The following is a 26,957-nucleotide window of genomic DNA, read 5'->3' on the forward strand; positions in this document are numbered from 1 at the left end:
TCAAAGAGCATTTTAACCCTGACCTTCAATCACCGTGTTGAGGTATAGGTTCCATTTGGCCGTGAGGGAACCAGAAGTTCTCTGGGTTGGTGGCCAGATTGTCATGTTCAGCAGAAGACTGTGAATTTGGTGTTGGGGAGAGCACTCCCAGAATATGTGCTGGTGTAAAAAATTATACATGTTTTTGCTGCAAGAAGAAGGGTCATTTGCAGGCTTGATGCCCAGAGTAAAGCAGACAAGACAGAGTACACAAAAAAAAATTGACAGTTAAGGCAACACTGTTAAACCAACTGGCTGAGGAACCCAACAAGTGGTCCAAAACTTATATACTCTACACCAGGTCCAACTCAACAAGGTATCACCTTTCGAGATAGCCCTGCTTGTTAACAGAAATTCTCTAAAGATGGAGAATGATACAGGAGCCATGGCTGCAGTTATAAGTGAGCAAACTTTCAGATATCTTTCAGGAAAGGTCCAGAAGCCGTTTTATCAACTTAAATGTATAAGATGCTGAAGACAGTAGGGTCAGTTGCAATAACAATATCGTATAGGAACCAGATGGCACAATCACCTGCTTTAATAACTGAGGGTCACAGATCTTGTCTCATTGGTCAAGACTGGTTGAAAACAAATGAGATTGGATTGTCTGGAGATATTGAATGTTCAAGATGGAAGTTCAGTTGCCATTTGCTCCTCTGCTGATGCCAGGCTGCAGAGGAAGAATCCTTAAGGGTCCTGAGGATAGCAGGATTTTACATCATCCCGGCTATCCATTCTGTAACAGAGATTTTCCTTTCTCCCTGTCAGAAGTGCAGATGAGATCAAACCTTTTGAAGTCCTCTGACAGAGAGGAGATGTTAGTTTCATGGAAGGGGGTTCCAGACTGCTTAGCTGTGCAGTCAGCCCTAATCTATGCACAAAGCTTTGATTTGAATTTGCTGAGGCTTCCCAACAAGCAGAAATCATTAACACCCTTTCCATTGCACTTGAAGCCTTTGATCTGTTACAAGTTCAAGGTCAGTGCCTTGTAAAAGATTCAGCTGTCACATCAATGGATTTCTATCATCCTCCAGCCTTTGGGGCTTATTTTGATTTCCTAAAAACTGGTTTACTTCACCTCAAACACCCCATTCATCCTGACCCCAATGTTGACAGACTCTAATCCTGATTGACAGCCTGTGGTTTTACTTTCTCTTTTGCAAACCACTTCAAAAAAACACTCAAGTTCTGCAACCTCTTTATTTCTGGCCTTAGCTTAGTCTCCTATCTCTAGTCATTTCCAAACACTAACCGCTTTCCTTTTTGACACATTGCACTAAGGGCTTTAGTATTTCTCTCCATCCTTGTTTCCTGCCTACTTCATAAGACTCCCCCTTTAGCTTTGGTCCATTTATTAAAAAAAAACTAAACTTCATCTTGAATAGTCTCTGACCCTCCAGTTATTAACTGGAGATCCCCTTTAGGTCACTACCTTCATGAGAATATTCACTTCAAACTGATGCTTGGAAACATTTCCTCAAAACAATGCTACTATGGCAAAACTTGAAAATATTGGCCGGGATTCTCTCAGCCTGCTGTGCTGCTCGAGTAGTGCAGCAGGCCAGGAGACAACAATGGGAGCCTTTGGTGGGATTCGCAACAAGTGTCCAGCTGATTGTGAGTCTCCAAGGCCCTTTATTTTAAGAGTAATCAGCTCCATGCCAGAAATCGGCATGGAGCTGATTAGCTTATTGAAATTTGAATTTTGAGTTGTGTCTCTACCACTTCTGAGGAGAGTGGAGATTTCAGGGAGCCACACAAGAGAGCTCTGAGTGCCCATGAGAACAGGTGGAACCACCACGTTAGGATCTACAGAACATTTATCCATATGACCTATCTCAAGTTCAAAAGGTGCCTGGACACTTGTCCCTCCTGTGCACTGAACCATGGTTGGGCCATCAAAAGTCAGTGCCCCCATTGCGCCCCCCACTAGCACCTTGGTGGAAAGCTCTAAGGAAAGCATTGACTAGGTGTCGCTGGCATTACCCACACTATCCACCAATGCAGAGACACACACACACACCTTGGTGGGTGGAATTAGCAGACAGGCTTCAGTGTCAGTGTCTGGTGAGCACCACAGAACTGCTGATGCACATCAGATAGAGGCAGAAATGCCCAAGAGATCACGCAGGCAGAAGCCTGCTGGATCCCAGGAACCAGATGGCCCCCAGCTGTCAAGCTGCTGGAAAAAGTTCTCTCAAAGCTGCTAGAGATGCAGAGACGGAGCCTGGAACTGCAGGAGGTGGTGTCAGCAATTTTCTGGCGGCTGCTTGGAGGAGTCCCACAATCTTCAGGTGCAGGAGATTGTTCCGGCATTACGTGGCATGTAAGCCAATACTGCAAAGATAGTGATCACAGTGGAAAGCCTCGGGCAGGAATTTGTAGCCATGGGTGGCAGGGTTGAAGACATGGCCAGTTCTCTCAGGACCATGGCTCAGGCCTCTGGAGCATGCTCCAGATGCAGAAGGCCATGGTTGCAGGCTTTGAGAGCATGGCCCAGTCACAGAGGGCAATTGCAGAGGAGCTCCAGAGCTTGGTCCAGTTGCAGAGGTCCCATTGCTGAGGACTGTCAAACCATGGTGCAGACTATGTTGGGCGTCCGCGACTAGCAAGATCAAGTGACGCAGAGATTTATGGAGCTCATTCCAGCTGCCCCTCCATCCCATGGAGTGTCCCAGGTATCCATGAGCATGCTGAGGGAGGAGGAAGTGCTGAAGGCCATTTTAGCACCTTCCTCCTGACGGTCTCCAACCCTTAAGAATCTGCCCTTCCTGACACTGGTGCATCTCAAGAGCAGCAGACCAAACAGAGTGATACCCATAAGTCGAATGGGGCCCTCCAGGTCCTGGCTGTCCAGAGGACGTCCACCAAGGACATTAAAGGCCATGGATTGTGGAACACAGCAGGCCACCTTCGCCTCTGGTGTGCATCCTGGGGAGTCACCTAGATGTAATGTTAGGCCACACAAGATTAAGAAGTTTTAGAAAAACCAAGAGGACAGGGGTGAAGGCAGATACCGTAGTTAGGGATAGGGTAATTGGCACGGTAAATGATCAGCATTAAATAATATTCCACCTCAAAGCCACAACTCTTCTATCTTTGTCTTTTTATCTCCCCATCTGTACTCAAAATCTCCTACCAGCCCCCCAATCAATCTCAACAGTGAGAGCCAGACAGACCCATGGTGATGGACATCCTAGAATGACAGCCTCATCACTCATTGAACCCTAGGCCTTGCTTCCTCCCCCTTGCCCTTACCCCTCCTCCTGCTTTATACTCCCACTTGCAAATGTTGTGCCAAACGATGGTGCCCCTCATTGTAGTGGGACTCTGTCTTGGTTTCAGGCCTCTGCACTGGCATCATCTGCCATGACCTCAGTGAGTAGCCCTTAACTCCAATGAGCCATGCTGGCCATTTGGGGTGGTCCTTGAAGATCCCGGGGATATCTGAGTGCCCTAGATGAAGTTGTCATGCTATCACACTCCATGCATCTGGGCAGTCAGTTCATGAACTGTGAAGTGTAGCCTGACGGGAAGTTAGATATTAACCTCTCTCCCGCCCTCAGGATATTTATGTCTCTCTGAGTGACATAAGGCCAGCCCCTTGTCCTAGCATGTTTCAGTCGTGGGAATCCTATCGACCCAGAATATTATGGGATGGGGGATGATCAGGTGCCAAATTTACTAATGTGATCGGAATCATCAATCTCATCTAATCAGCCTTTTCTTGTCAAGATCTGTTTGGGCTAACAGAAAGGGACCAGGAAGATTGTAAACCATTTGGTGCCAGGCGCAAAATCTGAATTTGGGCCTGTGTGCAATTTTTCAGATTAGCGCTATCTACAACAGGCACAACGTGACTGGAAAATTGCAGCCTACATTTGAAATATGTCAGGCTCATCATTGAGTTAGCTCTATTTTCTATGTTCACTCATACTCACAGATGTCAATTGGAACTGCAGACTCAGATCTTTATCTTCAATGAGTTCATGTTACAAAGTGCAACATAAGTACTCAGTCAAATCAAATGACACATCAATTTGTGTGATTTTTTTTAATTACTGATTTTAAATTTCCTTACAGAACTCGGGCACCAAGCAACACAGTTCCTACCTATCTAGAACAAACAGTGGTTTTCTTGAAACACTTTTGCCAATCCTACATTTTAACTTTAATTTTCTATGCATGATAACACTAAATTATGTTAAAAGACATACAATGTAAACTCAGAGAGTCCTCTCGGGAGTGCCCTTGGGGTCTGTGTTGGGATGTTTACTCTTTTTGACTTGCATAAAGACGTTCCCAACAATCCCACAATGGAAAGAGCTGCCAAAGGAAATAGACAGGTCCATCACTTGGAACCTTTTCACGATCATGACTACCATATCAGCAGGTCATGATTGCATCAGCTGGCACGAACCACCTGTTGGCAAAATACAGATTTTAGTCTGTGATATTGACAAAGCCAAAGCATGAACCAACAAGACACATGCATTTTCATCAATCTCTCTCAATGTTTATGTGCTCCACCCAAGTGCTTTAATTACTTTATTACTATAAGCAGTGACCAACATTTTCCAAACCCTTAAAACACATGAGTGGTTTTCCCACTTGTTAAACTTCCCCCTTTTATAAAACAGCCCTGTTTAACAGAACTGAAAGTTATTTTTCGCCCATTCTGTGCTCATCTCACAAGCAGTGAGCTGCATTGGTGTACATGAACATCTTCCCCTCCCATTCAGTATTCTGAAGGGGCCCCTGTCCCCATCCCCCATCATCTATTGTCTTTTGATTTTTTGTAGAATCGCTATGAGTAAAATGCGCTATGAGTAAAATATAATCTTGCAAAGTCTCATTTCTTTAAAACCTACCAATATCTGATTCTGTTAATAAATAACTTCAACTTATTTGCTGTTCAACTCCATATTAGGATGCAGAAGACCAGACCAAACTACAGGAAATCACAGAGCAGTGGAGAAAACAGATGACAACATTTGTGAAAAATCTGGAAAATGTAGAGAACTCAAGTCAGGCAAAACTAGAAGGGATTCTAAAGGACTTCAAGAAATGGCATAAATATTTGTCTCAAAGAATTAGGTAAGTATTATAAACCAGTGGGATGCATTAAAAATGGTGGAGGTACTGAGTCAACAAAAAAACTTTACGAATTTCTACTGATTTAAATTCAGAGTTTCTTCCTCAGTATTTCCCATTCTTGGACTCCAACACACTACTATGTAGGTCAGATAGGACAGAACTTGTGATAGTCAATAAAATATTCCTGTAGAATATTTCACTTTCCATAGCATTTTGCAGCAGTTAATAATTTTTGAAACTTAGTCACTGCTACTTCATGTTCACAGCCAGTTTTTGCACAGTTGTAGCCACTTAAATTGATATACCAGTAAATGCTTAATATCATTTGTATTCTGTATCCTTGTACATTTTCTGCCATTTTTATTGTTTCCTTTTTTGACTCATTGTTCTAAGCCAAACATTGGTATCCTATGCAAATAGCAATTCTTCATGTGTGGGCCTTAAGTGTAGTTTTATAATTTATTTTGCATTGGTTGCATCAAAGCTACCCCTCATCTTGTCTGCTATCTGCATATATACATTTATTACAGGAGAGTACCAATCAAGATCATAAAGATGGAATGATATTTTTTTCCTAATGTCTTGTGCCTGGCATGTTCTGGCCCACTGAAACAACTTTACTGCCCACCCTAGCTAAAATAATCTGAGCAGAGATCATTATGGAGATAAATAAAATGTGATTGTTTATTATGAGGGGAATTGATGACGAAAGTAGGGAGGTTATACTTCAGTTGTGCTGAGTATTAGTGAGTCCACATCTGGAGTATTGTGTAAAATATTGGACTGTTTATTTAAGGAAGGTTGAAATACACTAAAAGCAGCTCAGAGGTTTACTCAATGAATACCAGGAATGAATGGGTTTGTCTTACGAGGAAAGGTTGGACAAAGTAGACTTGTATTCACTGGGGTTTAGAAGAGGAAAAGGTGACTTGATTGTTAAGATCCCTTAAGATTGCAAGAATTTCAGAGCAGATAGGGAGAAGATGTTTTATTTTGTGGGAGTATTTAGAACTGGAATCACTGTTTGAAAATAAGGTGTTGCTTATTTAAGACAGAGATGAGGAGATTAATTTTCTGAGATTCTTGAGTCTTTGGAACTCTCTCATGAAAAGACAGTGGAAGCAGAGTCTTTTAATATTTTTAAGACAGAACTAAATAGATTCTTGATTGACAACTGGAAAAAGGTTGCCAGAATTAGATGGAATATAGAATTAAAGTATAACATTCTATTAGCTTCCTTAATCACATGCTGTTCCTGTAAACTCGCTTTCTGCGATTCATGTGCTTGGAAATCCAAATTCCTTGGAAACTCTCGCTGTTTAGATAATAAGCTTTTTTATTCTTCCTGCCAAAATGGAGAATTTCTAATTTTTCCATGTTATGTTCCATGTGTCAGATTTTTGGCCCACTCTCTTAATCCATATATGTCCCTTCGTAGCCATCTTATGTCTCCTTCTCAGTTTACCTTATTGAAAGCCTTTTGAAAATGCAAATATACCACGTCCACTAGTTCCTTCTTATCTATTCTGCTAATTACATCCTTAAAAAGCCTCCAACAGTTTTGACAAACAATTCTCTTTCATAAATGCACGTTGACTCTGCTCAATTCTACCATTATTTTCTAAGTGTTCAGTTATCGTATCCTTTAGATTCTAGTATTTTCCCTCCTACTGATACCAGCTTTACAGGGATTTAGTCCTCTGTTTACTCTCCTCCTCTTTTAAATGTTGGGGTTACATCTGTCATATTTCAATCTGAAGGAATTTTTCTAATATCTATGGAATTTTGGAAAATGACAACCAATGCATCCACTCCCTCAACAACCTCCTCTTTCAACACTTCAGAATGTTGATCATCAGGTCTAAGGGATTTATCAGCTTTCATTCCATTAGTTCCTCCAATGCTATTTTTTAATCTAGAAACATAGAACCATAGAAAATAGAAACAGGAATAGGCCATTAATTTTGATCATGGCTGATCATCAAATTCAATATCCTGATCCCACCTTCTCCCCATATCCCTTGATCCATTTAGCCCTAAGATTTATATCTAATTTCTTCTTGAAATCATACAACATTTTTGTCTCAACTATTTTCTGGGATAGTGAATTCCACGCATTCACCACGCTCTAGGTGAAAAATTTCTCTGCACTTCGGTCCTAAAAGGTTTATCCCTTATCCTCAAACTATGGCCCCTAGTTCTGAATTCCCCTACTATCGGGAACATTTTTTGCTGAATCTACCCTGTCTAATCCTGTTAGAATTTTATAAGTCTCTGAGATCCCGGCTCAATCTTCTAAACTCCAATGAATAGAATCCTAACCAATTTAATCATTCCTCATATGACAGATCTGCCTTTCCAGGAATCAGCCCAATAAACCTTTGCTACACTCCCTATATAGCAAAGAAGTACTTCCTCAGGTAAAACTGCACACAATACTCTAGGTGTGGCCTCACCAATGCCCCATTCAATTTCAATCAAACATCTCTAATCCTATACTCAAACCTTGTCGCTGTGGAGGCTAACATACCATTTGCCTTCATTACTGCCTGCTGTACCTCTGCACTTAATTTCAGTGACTGATGCATGAGGACACTAAGGTCTCGCAGAGTATCCACCTCTTTCAATTTACACCCATTCGAATAATAATCTGCTTTCCTATTATTGCTACCGAAGTGCATAATCTCACATTTACCCACACTGCACTGCGTCTGCCATGCATATGCCCATCACTCAACCTGTCCAAATCAAGGTGGAGCATCTCTGCATCCTTCTCACAGCTTGCCCTCAAACCCAACTTTGTATCATCTGAGGATTTGGAGATTATACATTTAGTTCTGTTTTCCAAATCATCAATATATAATGTGAACAGCTGGGACAGATCCCTGCAGTACTCTACTAACCACTGCCTGCCAATCGGAAAAATAGCGTTTATGCCAAATCTTTGCTTCCTGTCTGCTAACCGGATTGCTATCCATCTCACGACATTACCTGCAATCCTATGTGCTTTAACTTTACATAGTAGTCTGCTATGTGAGAAGATCTTGTTGAAAACCTTCTGCAAGTCTAAATAGACCACATCCGTTGGTTCTCCTTGTTCAACACTTTTAGTTACATCCTCAAAGAATTCCAATAGATTCGTCAGGTATGATTTCCCCAGTGTAAATCCATGTTGATTGTCTGATTATACCACTGCTTTCCGAATGCTGAGCTATGAAATCCTTGTGAATGGACTCTAACAATTTCCCCAGTACTGATGTTAGGCTTACTGGTCTACAGCTCTCTGTTTTCTCTCTACTTTCTTTATGAATAGCAGGCTTACACTAGCTACTCTCTAATCTGTGGGAACCAGTCCAGAGTCCAAAGAATTTTAGAAAATGACCACCAATGGATCTACTATTTCTAGGGCCACGTAAGTGCTTAGGGATGAAGATTATCAGGCCCTGGAGATTTAGTCGCCTTCAATCCCATCAATTTCCCCAAAACCATTTCTTTACTAATACTGATTTCCTTCAGCTCCTCACTGAAAATTGTTTCTCTCAGAACTTTTGGTGCATTATTCATGTCTTCCTTTGTGAAGACAGAAGTACAACTTTAATTTTCTTTCAGTTTTTCTTGCTCACATGACATTTGGTTCTCTAGTATTTGAGACAAACAAAAGTATTTGATTAGATTATCTGTCATTTTGTTAGAGAGATGGGTTCATGGTGGTGTCAAAGGCAACACTGTGGCACAGCAGTTATCACTGCTGCCTCACAACACTAGGGGCCCAGGTTCAATTCCAGTCTCAGGCAGCTGTCTGTATGGAGTTTGCACGTTCTACCCATGTCTACATGGGTTCCTCCAGGTGCTCCGGTTTCCTCCCTCAGTCCAAAGATTTGCACGTTGGGTGGATTCAACATGATAAATTGCCCTTAGTGTCCCAAGATGTGTAGGCTCTATGGGTTAGCCGTGGTACGTTTGTGGCATTACAGGGATAACGTGGGGAAGAGGGCCTGGCTAAGAAACTTGGTGCAGACTTGATGGGCCAGATTGCTGCCTTCTGCACTGTAGAGATTCTATGATATTATTGTTTATGAAATGGTGTGAGGAGTCATCTGAAACCACTTGTGTAGGGTTGTAGGGTGCAAGTTACTAAAGACTATTTATTAAATGAAAGAAAAGGCATATACACATGAACAGGACTATAATTCTAAAAAGGTACATAAACACTGGAGTGTGACGCATACACACAGTTTTATCTAGAAATTACATCTGGTTCCAAACTATACCCTTGATACTTAAACTCAGTAAGGCTTCCCTGTTCCCAAACAACTTAACCTTCAACAAACCTACAAGTTAAATCCAGCTTATAGTTATCACACCAGTCTGGGAAGTGTCTTTGCCTGATTCAATGAAAATAGATAAACTGCCTTTACAAAGGTTTCTGCATTAACTTAGCTGTAAGACGAAAAAGGGCCACTGCTGTTAGCTGACTTATTATAAGATGTTACCATGACTTCCCTGTGAGATGTTAAGGTGGCCTTCCAGTGAGATGCCAAACTAGCCGCTCTGCTCCTGCAAAAGTTGACAATTATACTCCTAGTTGTCTTTAATTCAGCTCACCCTATTTTGGGCTGTCTCGCCTATATTCCTGACTCTCAAAAATTAGCATCTTTATGCCTCCCCTGGTCTCTGTCGTCTTGGTAAACGGCTTCCTGATGATAGGGTTTATTTACATCTTATCTGGATGTCTGCAAATCTCATCCCTGGGCAAGGATGCATCTCATCGTCCCCTTTGAATGTGGGCGGCGGACGCATTCTCCCTTGTTAATAGATTACATTCCATCATTTCTGTTGTTATTTCTGGGTCTTGTTGGTACAGGCACATCCATGGCACTGTCTGTAATGGATCCACATTTGTCTTAATCATTTCCTTTTTATGTATTGTTAGTAGATCTTACAGTCTTTTAATGTTTCTTGCCAATTTACACACACATTCTATTTTCACTTTCTTTTAGTTTCTTGGACCTTCTTTGGCAAATTCTAAAAAGTTCCCAATTGTTGTGTTCTGTACTTTTCTTTGCGAGTTTATAAGCCTCTACCTTTTATCTAATGCAATATTAGACTTCTGTTGTTTGCAGTGGTTGCATCACTTTTCTTGTTGGTCTTTATTTCCTTAGAGGAATGTTGATGTAAATCTTACATTAATTCTTTAAATGCAAGCCATTCTGTCTACTGTTGAAACTTTAATGTTGTTTTGCAAACTACCACAGCCAGCTTGTCCCTAGTACTTCTGTAGTTTGCTTTGTTTAGAGTTAAGACTAAGTTGGCACGTCTTGTTGAAGTTGTACAAGACATTGCTAAGGCCACTCTTGGAATACCGTGTGCAATTCTGGTCACCCTAATGTAGAAAGGATATTATTAAACTAGAAAGAGTGCAGAAAACATTTACTGGGATGCTACCGGGACTTGATAGATTGAGTTATAAGGAGAGGCTGAATAGACTGGGACTTTTTTCACTGGAGCTTAGGAGGCTGAGGAGTGACCTTCTGGAGGTCTATAAAATAATGAGGGGCATAGACAAGATATATAGTCAATATCTTTTCCCAAAAGTAAGGGAGTCTAAAACTAAAGGGCATAGGTTTAAGGTGAGAGGGGAGAGATATAAAAGTGCCCAGAGGGGCAATCCTTTCACACAGTGGTAAGTGCCTGGAACAAGCTGTCAGAGTTTGTAGTAGAAGGGAGTACAATTGTGTCTTTTAAAGGCATTTAGTTAGTTACATGGGTACGATGGGTTTAGAGGGATATGGGCCAAATGTGGGCAATTGGGATTAGCTTAGGGGTTTTAAAAAAAATAAGGGAGGCATGGACAAGTTAGGCCCAAGGGCCTGTTTCCATGCTGTAAACCTCTATGACTCTTGATTCAGATTGACTACAGCTCTTTCAAATTAAATGCCAAATTTATTCATATTATTGTTTATCTTCCCAAACAGTTCTTTTACAACAAGATTATCAATCAGGTCCTTTCTCATTACACAATACAGGATCTAAGATAGCTGTGAGATTAGCAGTGCATTTCCTGTTTGGTGGCAGAGTGGGAAATTGCACCTGATTTTAGAACCTCTCACATACTTTATTTTCATGCAGAATGAGCCTACCCACAACAGGAGGGAGAGATTTCAGACCAGAGAATGGATGTCCAACATTGTTGAGCTAACAAAGTTTGAGGAGGATGCCACCAAGTTGATAGGGGAGGACAGAGATCATTCTGTAATGAAGATAAAATTGGCTTCTCTAAACATTCCAAAACGTATGAGCCCCCTGAGTTGATCGTATTTTGGGCACTCACAGTGAGTGACATCCAATGTTGTCTTGAGCCTGCTGTTGAACTAAATCTATCTTTTATCTCTTACAGCCAATAGCAGGTGCACACAAAGCAGCACAGTTAACATGAGCTCTGGTCCTCAGACCACCTCAAAGGAGGATGCTGAGGAAGCATTTGACGGTGACTTGTCATTGTGTTCACCTGCATCTTCTACCAGCACGGAGACACCGTGCATCATAGATCTAGTTTAGACTTTGGGTCATGTTCTGAAGAACATGGATGAGTCTCCTGTGAAATTTGATATGCCACCCATTAAACTGTGAGCAAAGATGGAGAGAAGACGCTGGAGAGAATTGGTTGCACAGTGCTAATGTCACTAGACTAGTAAGCCAGAGGCCCAGACTAACACTTTGGGACATTGGTGCAAATCCCAAGCACTGCAGCTGAAATTTGAATTTAATTAATTAATCTGGAACTAAAAGCTAGTCTAATGGTGACGGCAGAATTATTGTCAATCCAGAGCCCTTTAGGAAAGGACATCTGTCCTAGATGTGACTCCTGACCCATAGCAATGTGGCTTATTCTTAAAAGCCCATTGGAAAGGCCTAGCAAGCTACTCAGTTGTATCAAACCACTACTGGGTCTAAATAGAATGGAGATGGACTGACTCAGTGCATCGACTGAGGCATCAGAAACAGCGATGGCACACAAAATCCTCAATGTTGATTCTCGACCCTATGTAGTCACATGGCAAAATGGGCAAGGAAGCCTCCTGCTGGTTACTGCTGCAAGACTGACCACTGCATATTCCTTTTGGAGATTAAGTCTGGCCTTTGCATCACAATCCACCTAACCTGCACATCTTTGGATTGCAGGAGGAAACCAGAGCACCCAGAACTAACCCATGCAGATATGGGGAGAATGTGCAAACTTCACAGAAGACAGTCGCCCAAGGCTTCAATTAAACCTGAGTCCTTGACACTGAGACAGCAGTGCTAGCTACTGTGCAGTTGTGCCGCTAGTGACCATGCTGACTGAGTCCATATGAACTAGAGTCTACAAGCTATATTGGAAGTTTAGCAGGTGGTGAGAGAACTAACTAGAGGGAAAAAAATATTGATAGGACTGACCGCTGCACAGTTCTTTTCAAAATTAAGTCTGGTCTTTACATTAAGATTCCTTCTATTATGTTGTGTTGCATGATCATTGTGCTAAATGGGGTAGATTTTGAAAAGATCTAGCAACTCAAAGCTGGGCACCCATGAGACACTGAGCCATCAGCTTCAGCTGAATGGTATACAACCTATAACCTTGTGACCTGGCATTTTCCTCCCTCTACCATTGCCATCAAGTCAGAGGTTCAACCCTGGTAAATATAAGGAATTATGGGGATAGGGTCTGGGTGGGATTGTTGTTAGTGCAGGCTCTGAGCTGAATGGCCTCCTTCTACACTGTAGGATTTCTATGTTCTATGTTTCTAGTTACAGGTCAATATTGATAAATTTTCAAAATAGATAATTAGTTGGCAAATGAAGTTTGACACAAATGTGAAGTAGTATATTTTAACAGGAAGTATACAACTTTATTGGAATTGTAAGTCTAGATGGTGTAGTGGAAAAAAGGGATCTCAGTACAAATATATCAATTGTTAAAAGTTGCAGCACAGGTAGCCAAGGCCATTTTTAAAAAAAAGCAAGCCAAGTGCTCAGCTTTATTTCTAGAGGGAGAGATTTGAAAACTAGGGAAGCTGTACTAAACCTGTAACAAACCTTTGTTAGACCGCATTTAAAATGTTCTTGTTTCTATATCAAAAAAGGGATACAGAGGCACCAGAGAGGCTGATGCCTGGAATGTATCAAGAAAATATTGACAGACCTGGTCTTTTTTCTCTTGAAAAAAGACTGACCTCTAGAAAAAAATCATGGAATTGTTATGGCATAGGAAGAGGCCATTTGGCCTGTCGTGATTGCACCAGATTTTTGAATGAGCAATTCGCCTAGTTCTATTCTCCCACCTTCTTCCTGTAATCCAGCACCATCTTGATGATAGTTTAATTCCCTTTTGAATGCTTCAACTGAACCTTTGTTCAAAAAAAGGTGCAAAGGTAAACCCAGCAACTACTGGCCAGTCAGTTTAGCCCCAGTGATAAGGAAAATTCTAGAAATGTTAGTGTTATACAATGGACAGATAAGAGGCAAAGGTATAGCTCATGGAATAGAAGGAACAGTAGCAGCATAGATATGGGATTAATTGAGTGACAGGAAACATAATGGATGTTTTTCAGACTGGAGGAAAGTTTGCAGTGGAATTCCCCAGGGGTTAGTGTTGTGTCCCTTGGTCTTCCTGATGTATATTAATGATCCAGACCTTGGTAGACAGGACACAATTTCATGTGATCTGCAGATTTTAAAACATGGAAACATTGAGGAGGAGAATGGTGCAGAACTTCAAAATGACACGGACAGTATTCTTGCAAGAGCACTAAAGATTTGTGCTTCAGAACTTGCTGCACTCCTAGCCAAATTTTTCCAATGCAGCTATAACACTGGCATCTATCTGGCAATGTAGATAATTGCCTGATCATGTCCTGCCCAGTATAACTAGGGCAAACCCAATCTAGCAATTACTGCTCCTGCCGTCTACTCCCAATCATTAGCAAAGTGATGAAAGGTGTTGTTAACAATGCTGCCAAATGGCACTTAATAATAACCTGCTTGCTGACGCTCAGTTTGGGTTCTGCCAGAGTCACTCAGCTTCTGACTTCATTACAGTATTGGTCCAAACGTGGAGAAAAGAGCTAAACTCCAGAGGTGAGAATGACTGCCTTTACTATCAAGGAAGCATTGACTAAATATTGCATCAAGGGGTTATAGGACACTGAAGTCAATGGAAATGGGGAAAAAACTCTCCACTGATGAAGTCATAATTAACAGAAAAGAAGATAGCTGTCATTATTGGATGTCAATTGCCTTAAACCTGGGAAATTGTACTGGACCTCCTCATCGTTCGTGGCCCAACCAACTGTTCAAGGATCTTCCCTTCATCATAAGGTCAGAAGTGGGGATGTTCACAGATAATTGCACAATGTTTAACACCATTTGTGAGTCCTCCGACACTAAGAGTCCATGTCAGTATGCAGAAAGACCTGTACAATATTGTCACTAATAAATGGCAAGTGACATTTATGCCACACAAGTGTCAGGCAGTGACCATCTCCAGCAAGGACGAATCTAACTATCATTCTTTGATATTTGATAGCATTAGCATTAACGTTACTAAATCTCCCATTTTTCACATCCTGGGGGGTTACCATTGACCAGAAACTGAACTGGACAAGCCAAATGGACACTGTGGGTTCAGGAACATGTCAGAAGCTGGGAATTATGTGCAGATTAACTCACCTCCTAACTCCTGAGAGCTTGTTCTCATCTATAAGGCACAAGTGATGCGTGTGATGGAATACCGTCCAATTGCCTAGTTGGGGGCAGCTTCAACAATGGTGAAGAAGCTTGACACCAGCCAGAACAAAACAGCCTTTTTGATTGGCATCCCAAACATCACCTTAAACATTCACTCCCTTCACCATTGAAACACAGTGTACCACCTGCATGCACTTCAGCTACTCACTAAGACTCCTTCAACAGCACTTTTCAAACCTGAAATCTCTGCTGCTTAGAGGACAAGGGCAACAGAGGCATGAGAATACTATCACCTGCAAGTTACCCTCAAAGCTGCACACTATCCTTGGAACTATATTGCAAATTTTCACTGTTGCTGGGTTAACCTGGAATACTCTTCATAATAGCATCGTGGGCGTTCCAGGACACCCAGACTACTGTGGTCCAAGAAGGCAAGTCACCACTACGTTATTGAGGGCAATTATGGATGGACGATAAATTCTGACCAAGTCCGCTATGATCAAATCCCATAAGCAAATTAAGAAAAGATAACTGCCATGAAGAGAGTAGATTCACCATTTTGCTGTCATGTATGTCCAACAGGTCAAAGCTTAAGCCAATAGTGGTATTCAAGAAAAGGATCTTCCCAAAACAACAATTCCCTAAAGAAGTAGTCATTCATGTTGAAGAATGAATGGATGAAGGTGCTTTAAAATATAGCTGAGGAAAGTTTAGTGCATCCATTCAGGAGGATTGTGTAAAGAAAAATGTCTTTGCGTCTGGGACATGTTCAGATCACAACTTGTTGATGATTTTGTTGCTTAAATTAAGTTGCAAAACAGTGATATTGCAGTGGTTGTCCAACCAGCATTGTTCAATCATTGTGTAGGTCTCTCTTAATCAGCCCTTCAACGAAATTATGAGACAAAAGTGGAATGACTGGATGCTTGGAGGAGACAAAACATTCACCAGAGGATATGGGTTCATTTAACTTTTACAATGGCTAAACTCTCCCTTATCATAATTATACTTTACTCTGTCCCTCAAATTGATACTTAATTCACCAAGAGTGATTTTTAATTCCTTTTTTCCTCCAGTCAGATGACTTCTAATCCCTGGACTGACTTCTATGGTGTAGGTTACCCTGGAAATTTTTCCCTCTAGCCGAAGCTATATAAATCTTTCAGCTTCACTTGAACTGTCACAACCTTGTTTTCTTCAATCCTAGTGCTGGCTCATATCTGTATTTTGCATGGTGAATGATAAGAAAACTTGCTATTTCTATCTCTTTGCTCTCTCTTTCTTGGATTCTGCAAACTGATCCTGTCTGTGAGGTTCAGTGATATCTTTAGGAAAACCACCCCAGTCCTATTGTGGCCTCTATGAACTCTTGCCCTTCCAAAGCCTATCTCCACAGCAATGTTTCAGATAGAAATACTAATTAACTCTCCTAGACCTCATCCTATTTTGGAATTAAACAGGCAGATTTAACTCGAACCATTTACAAAACCTTACATTTCTAATATCTCCCTGGAACTAGGAGAATTAACAGTCTATCCATCATCAGCAGAACTAATCTGATCACTGTTTAAAGGTGTGAATGTTTTGCACCTTGTTCTGAGCAAAACAACCTGGGACCCCCAATTTCATGAAATACCAAGCCACCCAGACTTGTCAGCAGAATTCAGAGCCAGTCACATGACCATCTCACTATTCCTTCATTTTGCTCTGAATAAAAGAGACAGTCCCAAAACATCTTACAAACATAATGTTTGTACCAATGTTTACGTTTGTTTCATATTCTGATTAAGTATTCTAACTTTATTCTATAATCCAGAAACTTCCAAAATCAGGGAAGGCACAGGTCCTTTTTGGATTCCGGACTGAAGAGGTACTTGCATATCTGGGCAACTACAAACAATCTCATGGGCAGCTATAGGGCTCACTTACAAATGTAAAAATGAGCAAAGTAAGCCCAAGAGTGGAACCCTGGCATATCGTTATTGTCTAACAAATGTGATTTAACAATTGAAAAATATGCATCCTACATTGCAATAGAAATTCATTAGGTAGTAAATATAAAAAGCAAAAAATACATGTTTTGTAACTAGATGATGGGATGAGTTTAATTTGTATTCTACGTAACCATCTTCAGCATTGGCGAAGTCCTTAATAAAAATAGATTTTATCCAGCTAATGTTGCATGTGACTGCCTATACATCATTTTCATATACACCAGTATATTTCTGACATTTTCTGTTCTTTTAGGAGTCCTCGGGGAATTAAGTCTATTGCTAAAGATCAGTTGCGTAATCTGAGAAATGATCTAAAAGGTTGGCATGAGGTGAGTGGTTCATCTGAATTATTTAATTCTTGTGTTTTTCCATTATGATTCAGTCTCAGCAAATAAGATGACTGTTTTATAAAATTTGATTCATTGAACTAACACTGAGGCTGTATTTTACACCCTTGCTGGTGAACTTGAAAGCGGAGGGACATTTGAAATCCGACAGATGGACTTTATATTGCCTACCCATCCCACCTCTGATCTGTCTAAAATTTATAGGAAGCAGGGTTGGCATCATGTGGCCTATCCACCCTTCAAACTATTGAGGATCTTATGCGGCCAGTTAATGCCACATAAAGGCCTCTTCCCATTGCTGGCAATCTTTTATCTGTGCAGGGATGGACCCAACTCTTGCGGCAATCACAATTGCTTTAGCTACATGTCTGGCATATGGCATGAGAGGACAGACCTCCTTTGCATGCTTGTCTGGGTCCAATGGAGACAATCTCGACCCCAAGGTGAACTTATGCTTGACCTCTTGAACGGCCCTTCATCCCAATTGCCAAGACCAGGTGAGAAGCGTGACCCCCAACCTACCTGATCCTTGCCTTTGATTTCCTTTAGTTCCTATAATGACCACCATACCCAGTGGCACCCTGCAGACTACAGAACTACTGACTCTTTGGCTGGCAGCTACCTAAGATGAGATTTCCTACAGTGAGAGGGGTGGAAGTCTCACCTGAAACCAATTAATTCTGCGTAAATTGCTGAGGGGCAGACGTGCAAGGGCAGGCTTCCCCCTGACTTTTTAGTTGGGATGATGATGTGGGGTTGCGGACACAACATAGTGCCCTGTGAAGTCCATCTCTGTATATTTACTATAAAGTTGTCAGGCTATGAGGAAAACCTCATGAATAAAGAACAAATTATTACATTTTCAAAACATAAAATCTCTTTGTGTGTACATCCTATTTTTATCATTCCAGTCATACTTCCATCTCAGTAATTCTCACAACTTTGTCACAGATTGTGGGAGAACCCCTGTTATTAATTACATATCACAATTTATCTGAATATAAAAAGGTCCTAAAACAATAGGATCATGGCTGATCTAACAGTCACAAAGTCCACTTTCCTGCCTTATTCCCCAACTGATTAGAAAATGTTCAAAGACTCGGCCTCCATAGCTTCCTAGGGTAAAAGATTCCAAAGACTCACCCTTCTTTGAGAGAGTAAATTTGTAATAGCAGGTGGTATCAATGAAGGGCTGCTATAATCACAGGTTATTTATTCAGACAACGAGGTAAAACTATATACATGACAACAACTACAATACAGGTCTTTACTCCTTGACTCCCAGGCTCACACTGAGGGTCCCCTTTTCCATGGACCTGCACGTTTTCTTCCCATTGGCCCGAGGTTCACATGTTCCCGAGTAATAAGCCCTGGACAGGCCATGTCCTCCATGAAAAATCACCCCTTAAAATGTCGCACTACCACAAAGTTGTTCCTCAAAATAATCTTAAATATGCACTTCTTCATTCTGCAACTACGTTCTCCAGTCCTACGCTCTTGTAGTAATCTTGAATGTTTCAATCACATCACCACTTATCCTTCGAACTCCATGGAGTACAGACCCAACCTGTTTAATGTTTCTTCGTGTGGCAGTCCCTCCATACCAAGATCCTCCTAGTAAATCTCTACTATACTGCTTCCTGTGATGTTATATCTTCCTTAAATAAGGGAACTAAAACAATGCACAGTGTTCTAAATGTGGCCACACTAATACTTTTTACACTTCTCTAATTTTATACTCCAGTCTCCTTGAAATAAAAATCAACATTCCATTTGCCTTCTCTATTACCTTCTTCACTTGTGTTAGCTTTCTGGGTTTCATGAACATGGACACTTAAAGTTTTTTTGTGCTGCAGCTTTCGGTAGTTTTTATCCATTTAATAATAATAATTCACTTTCTCATTTTGTCTTCCAAAAGAAACATTCTCACATTTTCCCGCATTGAATTCTATTTGCCAATTTTCTGTCCACTCACTTAATCTGTCAATCTCTCTCTCTAAACTATTTATATTCTCTTCACCCTGCCTCCCATCCCGTTCTATCATAAGAACATAAGAACTAGGAGCAGGAATAGGCTATCTGGCCCTCAAACCTGCTCTGCCATTTAATAAGATCTTTTCGTGGACTCGGCTCACTATAACTCATAATTCCTGTACTCTTCAAAAATTTATCTATCCTTGCCTTAAAAACATTTAATGAGGTAGCCTTAATTGCTTCAGTGGGCAGGGAATTCCACAGATTCACAACCCTGTGGTTGAACAAGTTCCTGAATCTGCTCACCCTTGTTTTGAGGCTATGCCCTGAGTTCTAGTTTCACCAGGCAGTGGAAACATCCCCCCTGCTTCTATCTTACCTATTTCGTTTATAATTTTGTTATGTTTTTTAAGATCCCCCCCCCCCCCCCCCGTTCTTCTAAATTCCAATGCGTATAGTCCCAGTTTACTCAATCTCTCCTCATAAGTCAATCCTGTCAACTCCAGAATCAACCTAGCGAATTTCCTCTGAACCCTTTCTAGTGCTAATACATCCTTTCCCATGTAAGGAGACCAAAACTGTACACAGTACTCCAGGTGTGGCCTCACCAGCACCTTGTACAGCTGCAGCATAATGTTCCTGTTTTTAAACTCCATCCCTCTAGCAATAAAGGACAAAATTCCATTTGCCTTCTTAATTACCTGCTGCACCTGTAAACCAACCTTTTGCAATTCATGCACAAGGACATCCAGGTCCGTCTGCACAACAGCATGCTACAATTTTTTACCATTTAAAAACTAGTCCATTTTATTGTTATTCCTGCCAAAATGGATGACCTCACATTTATCAACATTGTACTCCATCTGTCAGATCCTTGCCCACTCACTTAAGTAATCAATATCCCTTTGCAGACTTTCAATGTCCTCTGAATACTTTGCTCTACTACTCATCTCAGTGTCATTTACGAATTTTGACACATGACACTTGGTTCCCAACTCCAACTCATCTATGTAAATTGTAAACAATTATGAATTTGGCCGCAGTATTTTCTGTTCCTTCTCCTAAGTCAGTAACATATATTGTAAAGAGCTGTGGTCTGAGCACTGATCCCTGTGGCACTCCACTGGTTACTGCTCTCCAACCTGAGAAAGACCTTCTTATCGCTACTCACTGCTCCCTGTTAGTTAGCTAATTCTCTATCCATGCCTGAATATTCCTTCATTTTACCTCATATTACCTCCATTGGCTTTTAAATGGGTTTAGTTAGGAAAAAAACTCCCTGCCCCATGGTGGATTTTCCTGTAGTGGAGGTGGTTTGGCCTTGGCTGCCAGTGACATCTTCCAGTCCTGTCGTAGCCAATGGCAAGTTGCATGTCTCACCCATCCCATCACCAGGAAATCAGTGGTAAGGGTCAACTTCAGCGGGACCATAAAATTCGTCCAGTGGGAAAGGCTGGAAAATCCCTCCCTACAATGTATCACAGAAGATGCTCACAAATTGAATTAGTTCACTAAAAGGGATCTTTCACTTTTTCTGGTCACAAGGCAATTACAGATGAGAAAAACTATTTTGCTTGCTCTTAGGTCTTTACCCAGAAAGTTCAATGGTCTCCCAATGTGGTATTTATTTGTTTCTTTAATAATTTCATGCTTTTCACCAGTTATTTGGAAGCCCATTCCACATACCAATCCATTCTTTACAAGAAGATAAACTTTCAGACCTGTAGCTTTTATTAGTTTGAACCTGAGTCTCTTTGTTCTACATGGGCAATCTAATTTAAGTAATTTTGAGGACTGACTTTTTTTTTTACAGTTTACCATCATATTTTGTAAGATCAGCTCGCAGTTGCCTCATTTCAAGATTGAAATTCTCAAGTTTTTTTTATCTTTTCTGATAACTTGAGAATTTCTAAAATGAGATGTCAGTCTTTGAACTCTGCATAGCTTCTGGTGCTTCAATGTCTTCATGTAACTTGGTGGCAGTATTCAAGGTGTGGGCAGGGCAGTGTACAATAGTTTGAGCATGAACTCCTTTGATTTGTACTTCTCCCAAGCCACTTTCAACCTATGTCTTAAAATTGCTTCCAATTATATGTACTTTCATTTTCACTAATAGGTGTCCTGGCTTCCCGGGTCTGGGATGAGATAATTGAACCACGTTGTCAAATGGGCTCTGAATTGTAACTTTCCATAAACTGGCTTGCTTAATCTTGATGCACATCATCAATGAAAAAGCATGTGGCATTTTCTTAAATCTGTGCAACTCCACTTTGGTTTGAAAACGCAACACTTAAATGTAACTCAAATCTCATCTTTTTGCACCATAAGCATTCTTCATCCCTGAATGACATCCTTTGTCTTATGTCTACAACAAATTTGTCAGTATCTCTTTTTGCCCTGACCTATCCCTGGTCTTCTATTTTGTCCCACCACATCTGCCCCTTTCCAAAATCATAATTATGTACATTTCTCCCATTCCTCAATTCTGTAGAAGGACCATTTAGACCCAAAACATTAACTCTGTTTCCTTCCGCACACTGTCAGACCTACTGAGTTTATTCAGCATTTTCTGTTTTTATTTTGTATAGAGACTCAAACATAAGTAGAATTGAGTCTCCTAATACATTTTCCTTGGTACCAACAGATTTGAATTATTAAGATTGGCTACTGTTTGTCATACTATTTTGTAATTTCCTTTCCATGTGGTACTTCCATCAATGGCACGTAGATACAAACTGAAATGTTACATTTGTGATGATCACATATTGGTCTAAAATGAAAATACTGCTTAAATTAGAAATGAGATTTAATTTATCTATGATCTTGATAAAACCCTCTAATTTTTCTGACAAGAACTATTTTTGTTTTCACTAGCTGATTACTGAAGATTATGCAAGATATGAGGGGTCATCATTCTTAACTACACAAGAAGCTCTAACTGATATAGTCCAGCTGCAACACAATTGGACAGATCTCAGCCTAACATTGTTTGAGCGTCATCGGTGGTCTGCTGAGAAAATGCCTGAGGAGATAGCTATGCATGAATTAAACAACGCTGTGACAGCATTCTGTCAAAATCTTACCCTGAGGCTGAAGGGGGAAAATGGTATTTCAGGAATTATTTTGTGTACATATTTTCATTCAAAGGCTCTTGTCTTTGTGGAATGTCTACAGCTGATGGCTAAGGAATTACCTCAGGTTTCTTGTCTCAGTAACTCAGTCAACGAATGGCCCCAGAGAAAAATCACTGATCTGCATCCTTTCTGAAAGTTGTAATTGAAGCATCCAAAACAGGAAATTCACATCCAAATAATATGCAGCAGCTTTTATAGATGAGGCTTCTTGCATATGATGTTGGAAAACAGGCTTTTCGGATGTATTTAGACAAGAGATGGTGTTGTAAATTGTTCTTCATCATCCTACTTCATTTGCTTTACCGGAATATTCTGTCCATGTTTGAATCCACTATGGTTGGAATCAATTTCTTCTTTATCTACACACCTCTAACCTATTCTTTATTAATTTCACTTGATGACATTTGAAATGAAATTTGAGAAAAATAGGTTAAATGGCTATGTAAATTTATCTTTTTCCTTTTCCCTCATTATTCAAATATATTTTCTCCTGGTAAGCACAGGTCTTCAGAGTACAAAGAAAAATGTTGATCATTATTACACACATGCTGGTGTAATGGACAGAATGCATTACCCCTGCCTTTCCAGAGAGAACAATCCCAGTTTATTTAACCTCTCCTCTAGCTAATACCCTGCATACCAAGCAACATCCTGGTAAATCTTTTCTGTACTCCCTCCAAAACCACCATGTCCTTCTGGTAGTGTGGCAACCAGAATCGGACAAATGTGGCCTAACCAAATGTTTTATATAATGGTAACATAATTTGCCAACTTTTATACTCAATGCCTCGATCAGTGAAGGCAGGCATGCCATATACTTTCTTCACACTTTTTCCACCTGTGCTGCCACTTTTAAGGATCTATCGACCCATACACTCAGATCTCTCTGCGTGGTTTGCCATTTAGCTTATAGCTCCCACTTGAATAGTATACACAAAGTAAGGTTCTACAAACAGCAATTCGGTAATGACCAGATTATTTGTTTTGGATATGTAGCTTGGAGGATAAATATTTGCCAGAACAATGTTCTTCTTTGAGTTTTGTCATGGGATCCATTATCCAATACTTACACTTGAGAAGGTAGTGTAACTGAGGGATTGCCACTCCACTTTCAATGGAGTGGCAATCCCTCAGTATTGCACTAGAATGTCATCTTGCATTATATATTTATACATCTGTGGGATTTCTAAGTCAAAGATCAGGGTGCTACGACTGAGACAAGATTGTCACCTATTATTTATATCTACTTATTATGATATTAACAGCTTGAATATGTTCCAATAAAATAAGGCATCAGGAGATACAGTGACGATTATTTTTTTTAACTCCTGCAATTGTGTCTTAAATTGGGTCACATTGATGGAACAAATGTCTTTGCACCAACTATAAGAATCTTGTACGAAATGAGCTCTTTTCATTTCATCCCTGTTCACAGTAGACATGGAATTTATTTGTGTTTGTTAATATTGCAGATAACTTAACCTGGAATTATTTTAATAGGCACTGCTTGGTGTACAATGAAGCTACAAGATGTGCTTGAATCTTCCCGGGTTAAATTCGACTATGCCAATCTGGATGATATAGGAGTGGTAGAATTTGATTTACTGAAGCTTAATGAGCAGTTTCCCACTTTGATCAAACTACTGGAAGATGCAATGAATCTGGCAGCAACACCTCAAACTGAGGAGAGAAAGAATGAACAGCCATACGTCAGGTATTACTAACTGCGCAGATTTACTTTTGATGAAAAATCATCGACCTAAAGCATTAACTCTGCTCTTCACATGGTTAGTATTTCCAACATTTTTGGTTTATATTTCAGGTTTTCAGCATCCATGGCACTTAGATTTTTTTTACTTACCCATTCTTTTCAAGACCACTGGGTAGCTATTTTCACAGAAAAATAAATGGAGGTGGATTGTGCAAGTTCCAAAACTGATTAAAAACCAGGATTTGCATCTAGTAAGATTGGAACATGACTAAATCACCATCAATGATGTAATCACAAATGGATTTAATCACATAATACCAGTTACAAAACACTAAATTGAAAAAAGTCCCAAAATATTGTGATGTCAAAAGGGAAGTTGGTTTATTTACTAACTTTAAGCCATCAGGCCAGGCTGATTTTAAAGGGACTTAGGTTCTCAATCTGTTTTTCTGCTTCCTTTTGATAAGGGCATCCACTGTCTGATCTTATCGATTTAACTTATGCCTAAGCCTTATGCAATGCCATTCTGAAATTAGGTATGGATTGTTGCACGTGCGCTCTTGAATTGACTTTCTCATTTCCTGTCATTCTTAGGAGAAGCATTTGCAGGGTAAACAGCTTAGATTGCAAATCTATGTTTGGAGAAAAAGAAACATGTGACATTCTATTAAACAGTGCATTGCTTGTCTCATAAACAAGATGTGCAAAAGCAAATACCACCTCGCTGCATCTTGGTACTAAAATAATTTTCCTTAACGGTGTAGCTGTAAAAGTGTACTAGCAATGGTAACAAGTTGTGTTTATATTGCACCTTTTAACATAATAAATTTCCCAAAGCACTTCACAGGGACATTGTAAAGCAAAATTTGATATTTAAGAACATAAGAACATAAGAACATAAGAAATAGGAGCAGGAGTAGGCCAACTAGCCTTTCAAGCCTGCCCCGCCATTCAATAAGATCATGGCTGATCTGTCTTGGCTCAGTTCCACATTCCCGCCCTCTCCCCATAACCCTTAATCCCCTGTCTTACCAAAAACCCATCAACCCGCGTCTTAAAAGTATTTAGCGAGGTAGCCTCCACCACTTCAACGGGCAGAGAATTCCAGAGATTCACCACCCTTTGAGTGAAGAAGTTCCTCCTCAACTCCGTTCTAAACCGCCCCCCCCTTTATCTTGAGGCTGTGCCCCCTAGTCCTACTATCCTTTCTGAGCGGGAAGAGTCTCTCCACCTCTATCCTATCCATCCCATTCATCATCTTATACGTCTCAATGAGATCTCCCCTCATTCTTCTAAACTCTAACGAGTACAAGCCTAATTTATTCAGCCTCTCCTCATAGCTCAACCCTCTCAACTCTGGCATCAGCCTAGTAAACCTCCTCTGCACTCCCTCCAAGGCCAAAATATCCTTGCGTAAGTACGGCGCCCAAAACTGCACACAGTACTCCAGCTGCGGCCTCACCAATGCCCTATACAGCCGCAGCAAGACCTCCCTACTTTTATATTCAATCCCCCTCCCTTCCTGACCACCTGCTGCACCTGCAAGCTGGGTTTTTGCGACTCATGCACAAGGACCCCGAGGTCCCTCTGCACTGTCGCCTGCTGCAGTTTTTCTCCACGTAAGTAATAATCCTTCCTACCATTATTCCTACCAAAGTGGACAACCTCGCACTTGCCAACATTAAATTCCATTTGCCATTTCCTGGCCCATTCGCCCAGCCTATAAGGAGATATTCAAGCTGTTGCCTGCCGCACAGTCTGTTTTAACCCTTATACGGTGGACAAATAACTACGAATAGACATCTTGTTAGTACAACCAATATTTATTTAAACCCACACAATCAATAATCACCCACCCAACCACAAAATACTAGAATTCGATTCCAATACAAGACCTTGACTTGACTTTGCGTGATTGACAAGTACCCAAGCAGTTATTGGCCTTTATCTGTGCGCTGGTCTCAGTAGTCGTCTGCGTAGTCTGGTCTGGCACTCTCGCCCTGGTCTTCCTTCATTGTTGGATGTGGTGGCTGTCCTTGTGCAGGTTGTCGCTGGTGATGTTCACCATTGTTGTAGCTCGTTTGTGGGGTCAGAGAGAGAGATATTCCTGGTTGCACAGCACCCTTTATACCCCATTTGGTTTCACACCCCTTTTTGGCCATTGCCAATCAATTGAGCAGGACTTGATCACCCTGATCGATAAGAGTCCAATCAGGTGCTACCACACCGATCTCTGGGTGTGTCCCCAACGGCCATGTCTAGGTGCTGGAGGCACATAGATCACATACCTCCCTCCTACATAAGGGTTCACGGTGCCCTTATGTCTGGTACACAACCCAGTGTGACCAGAAAGTCTCTTTCATCCTGGAGATGAAACAAGCCAGTGTGACTATAAGGTCCCTTTCATCCTGGAGATGACCCATATCTTGTTTATTCACTCGTCAGGGTTGCAGCCTGTTTGTCTCTGTCTTTAACCTGCAGCCTGTCATTTTAGTTCTTGCCTAATTGTCTCAGAGTGCTTTACAAATTGCCATTTTAGATGGCCCGTTTGGCCACAGAGCAAATTACCAAAAGCTTGGTCAGAGACTTTGATTTTAAGGAGCAGTTCAGGCATTCTGACTTTCAGGCCCAGGATGCTGAGTCACAGCTGGCAATGGTGCATATTCAAAAAGCCAGAATTACAGGAACATCTTGAAAGCTGGCAGAATTGGAGGGGATTGAAGGGATAGGAAGAACAAGTAATAGATGGATTGGAAAATAAGGTTGGGAATTTTAAAATTGAAACGTTGCTTCGCAAGGAACCAATGTAGGTCAGCAAGCACAGGGGTGATGTTTGAATGGGATTTAGGACACAGGCTGCAGAGGTTTGGATAACCTCAAGTTTACAGAGGGTAGAATGAGGGAGGCGAACTGTGATTCAGTTGGAATAGTCAAG

The 26,957-nt window shown here is 40.9% G+C and overlaps 1 protein-coding gene across 1 annotated transcript in view; it reads left to right on the forward strand.

The window, feature by feature from the left end:
* The window catches only part of axdnd1 (axonemal dynein light chain domain containing 1), a 179,958-nt gene that overhangs the window by 84,178 nt on the left and 68,823 nt on the right, over positions 1 to 26,957 (forward strand). Inside the window, exons 15-18 of the mRNA XM_080196753.1 lie at positions 4,970 to 5,136; positions 17,110 to 17,185; positions 22,052 to 22,283; positions 23,812 to 24,025. Coding sequence (XP_080052879.1) covers positions 4,970 to 5,136; positions 17,110 to 17,185; positions 22,052 to 22,283; positions 23,812 to 24,025 — 689 coding nt within the window. The remainder of the gene's footprint in view (positions 1 to 4,969; positions 5,137 to 17,109; positions 17,186 to 22,051; positions 22,284 to 23,811; positions 24,026 to 26,957) is intronic.

Source organism: Carcharhinus amblyrhynchos, chromosome 9, assembly GCF_965287045.1.
Source record: "Carcharhinus amblyrhynchos chromosome 9, sCarAmb.v2.hapA, whole genome shotgun sequence".
Lineage (NCBI taxonomy): Eukaryota > Metazoa > Chordata > Chondrichthyes > Carcharhiniformes > Carcharhinidae > Carcharhinus > Carcharhinus amblyrhynchos.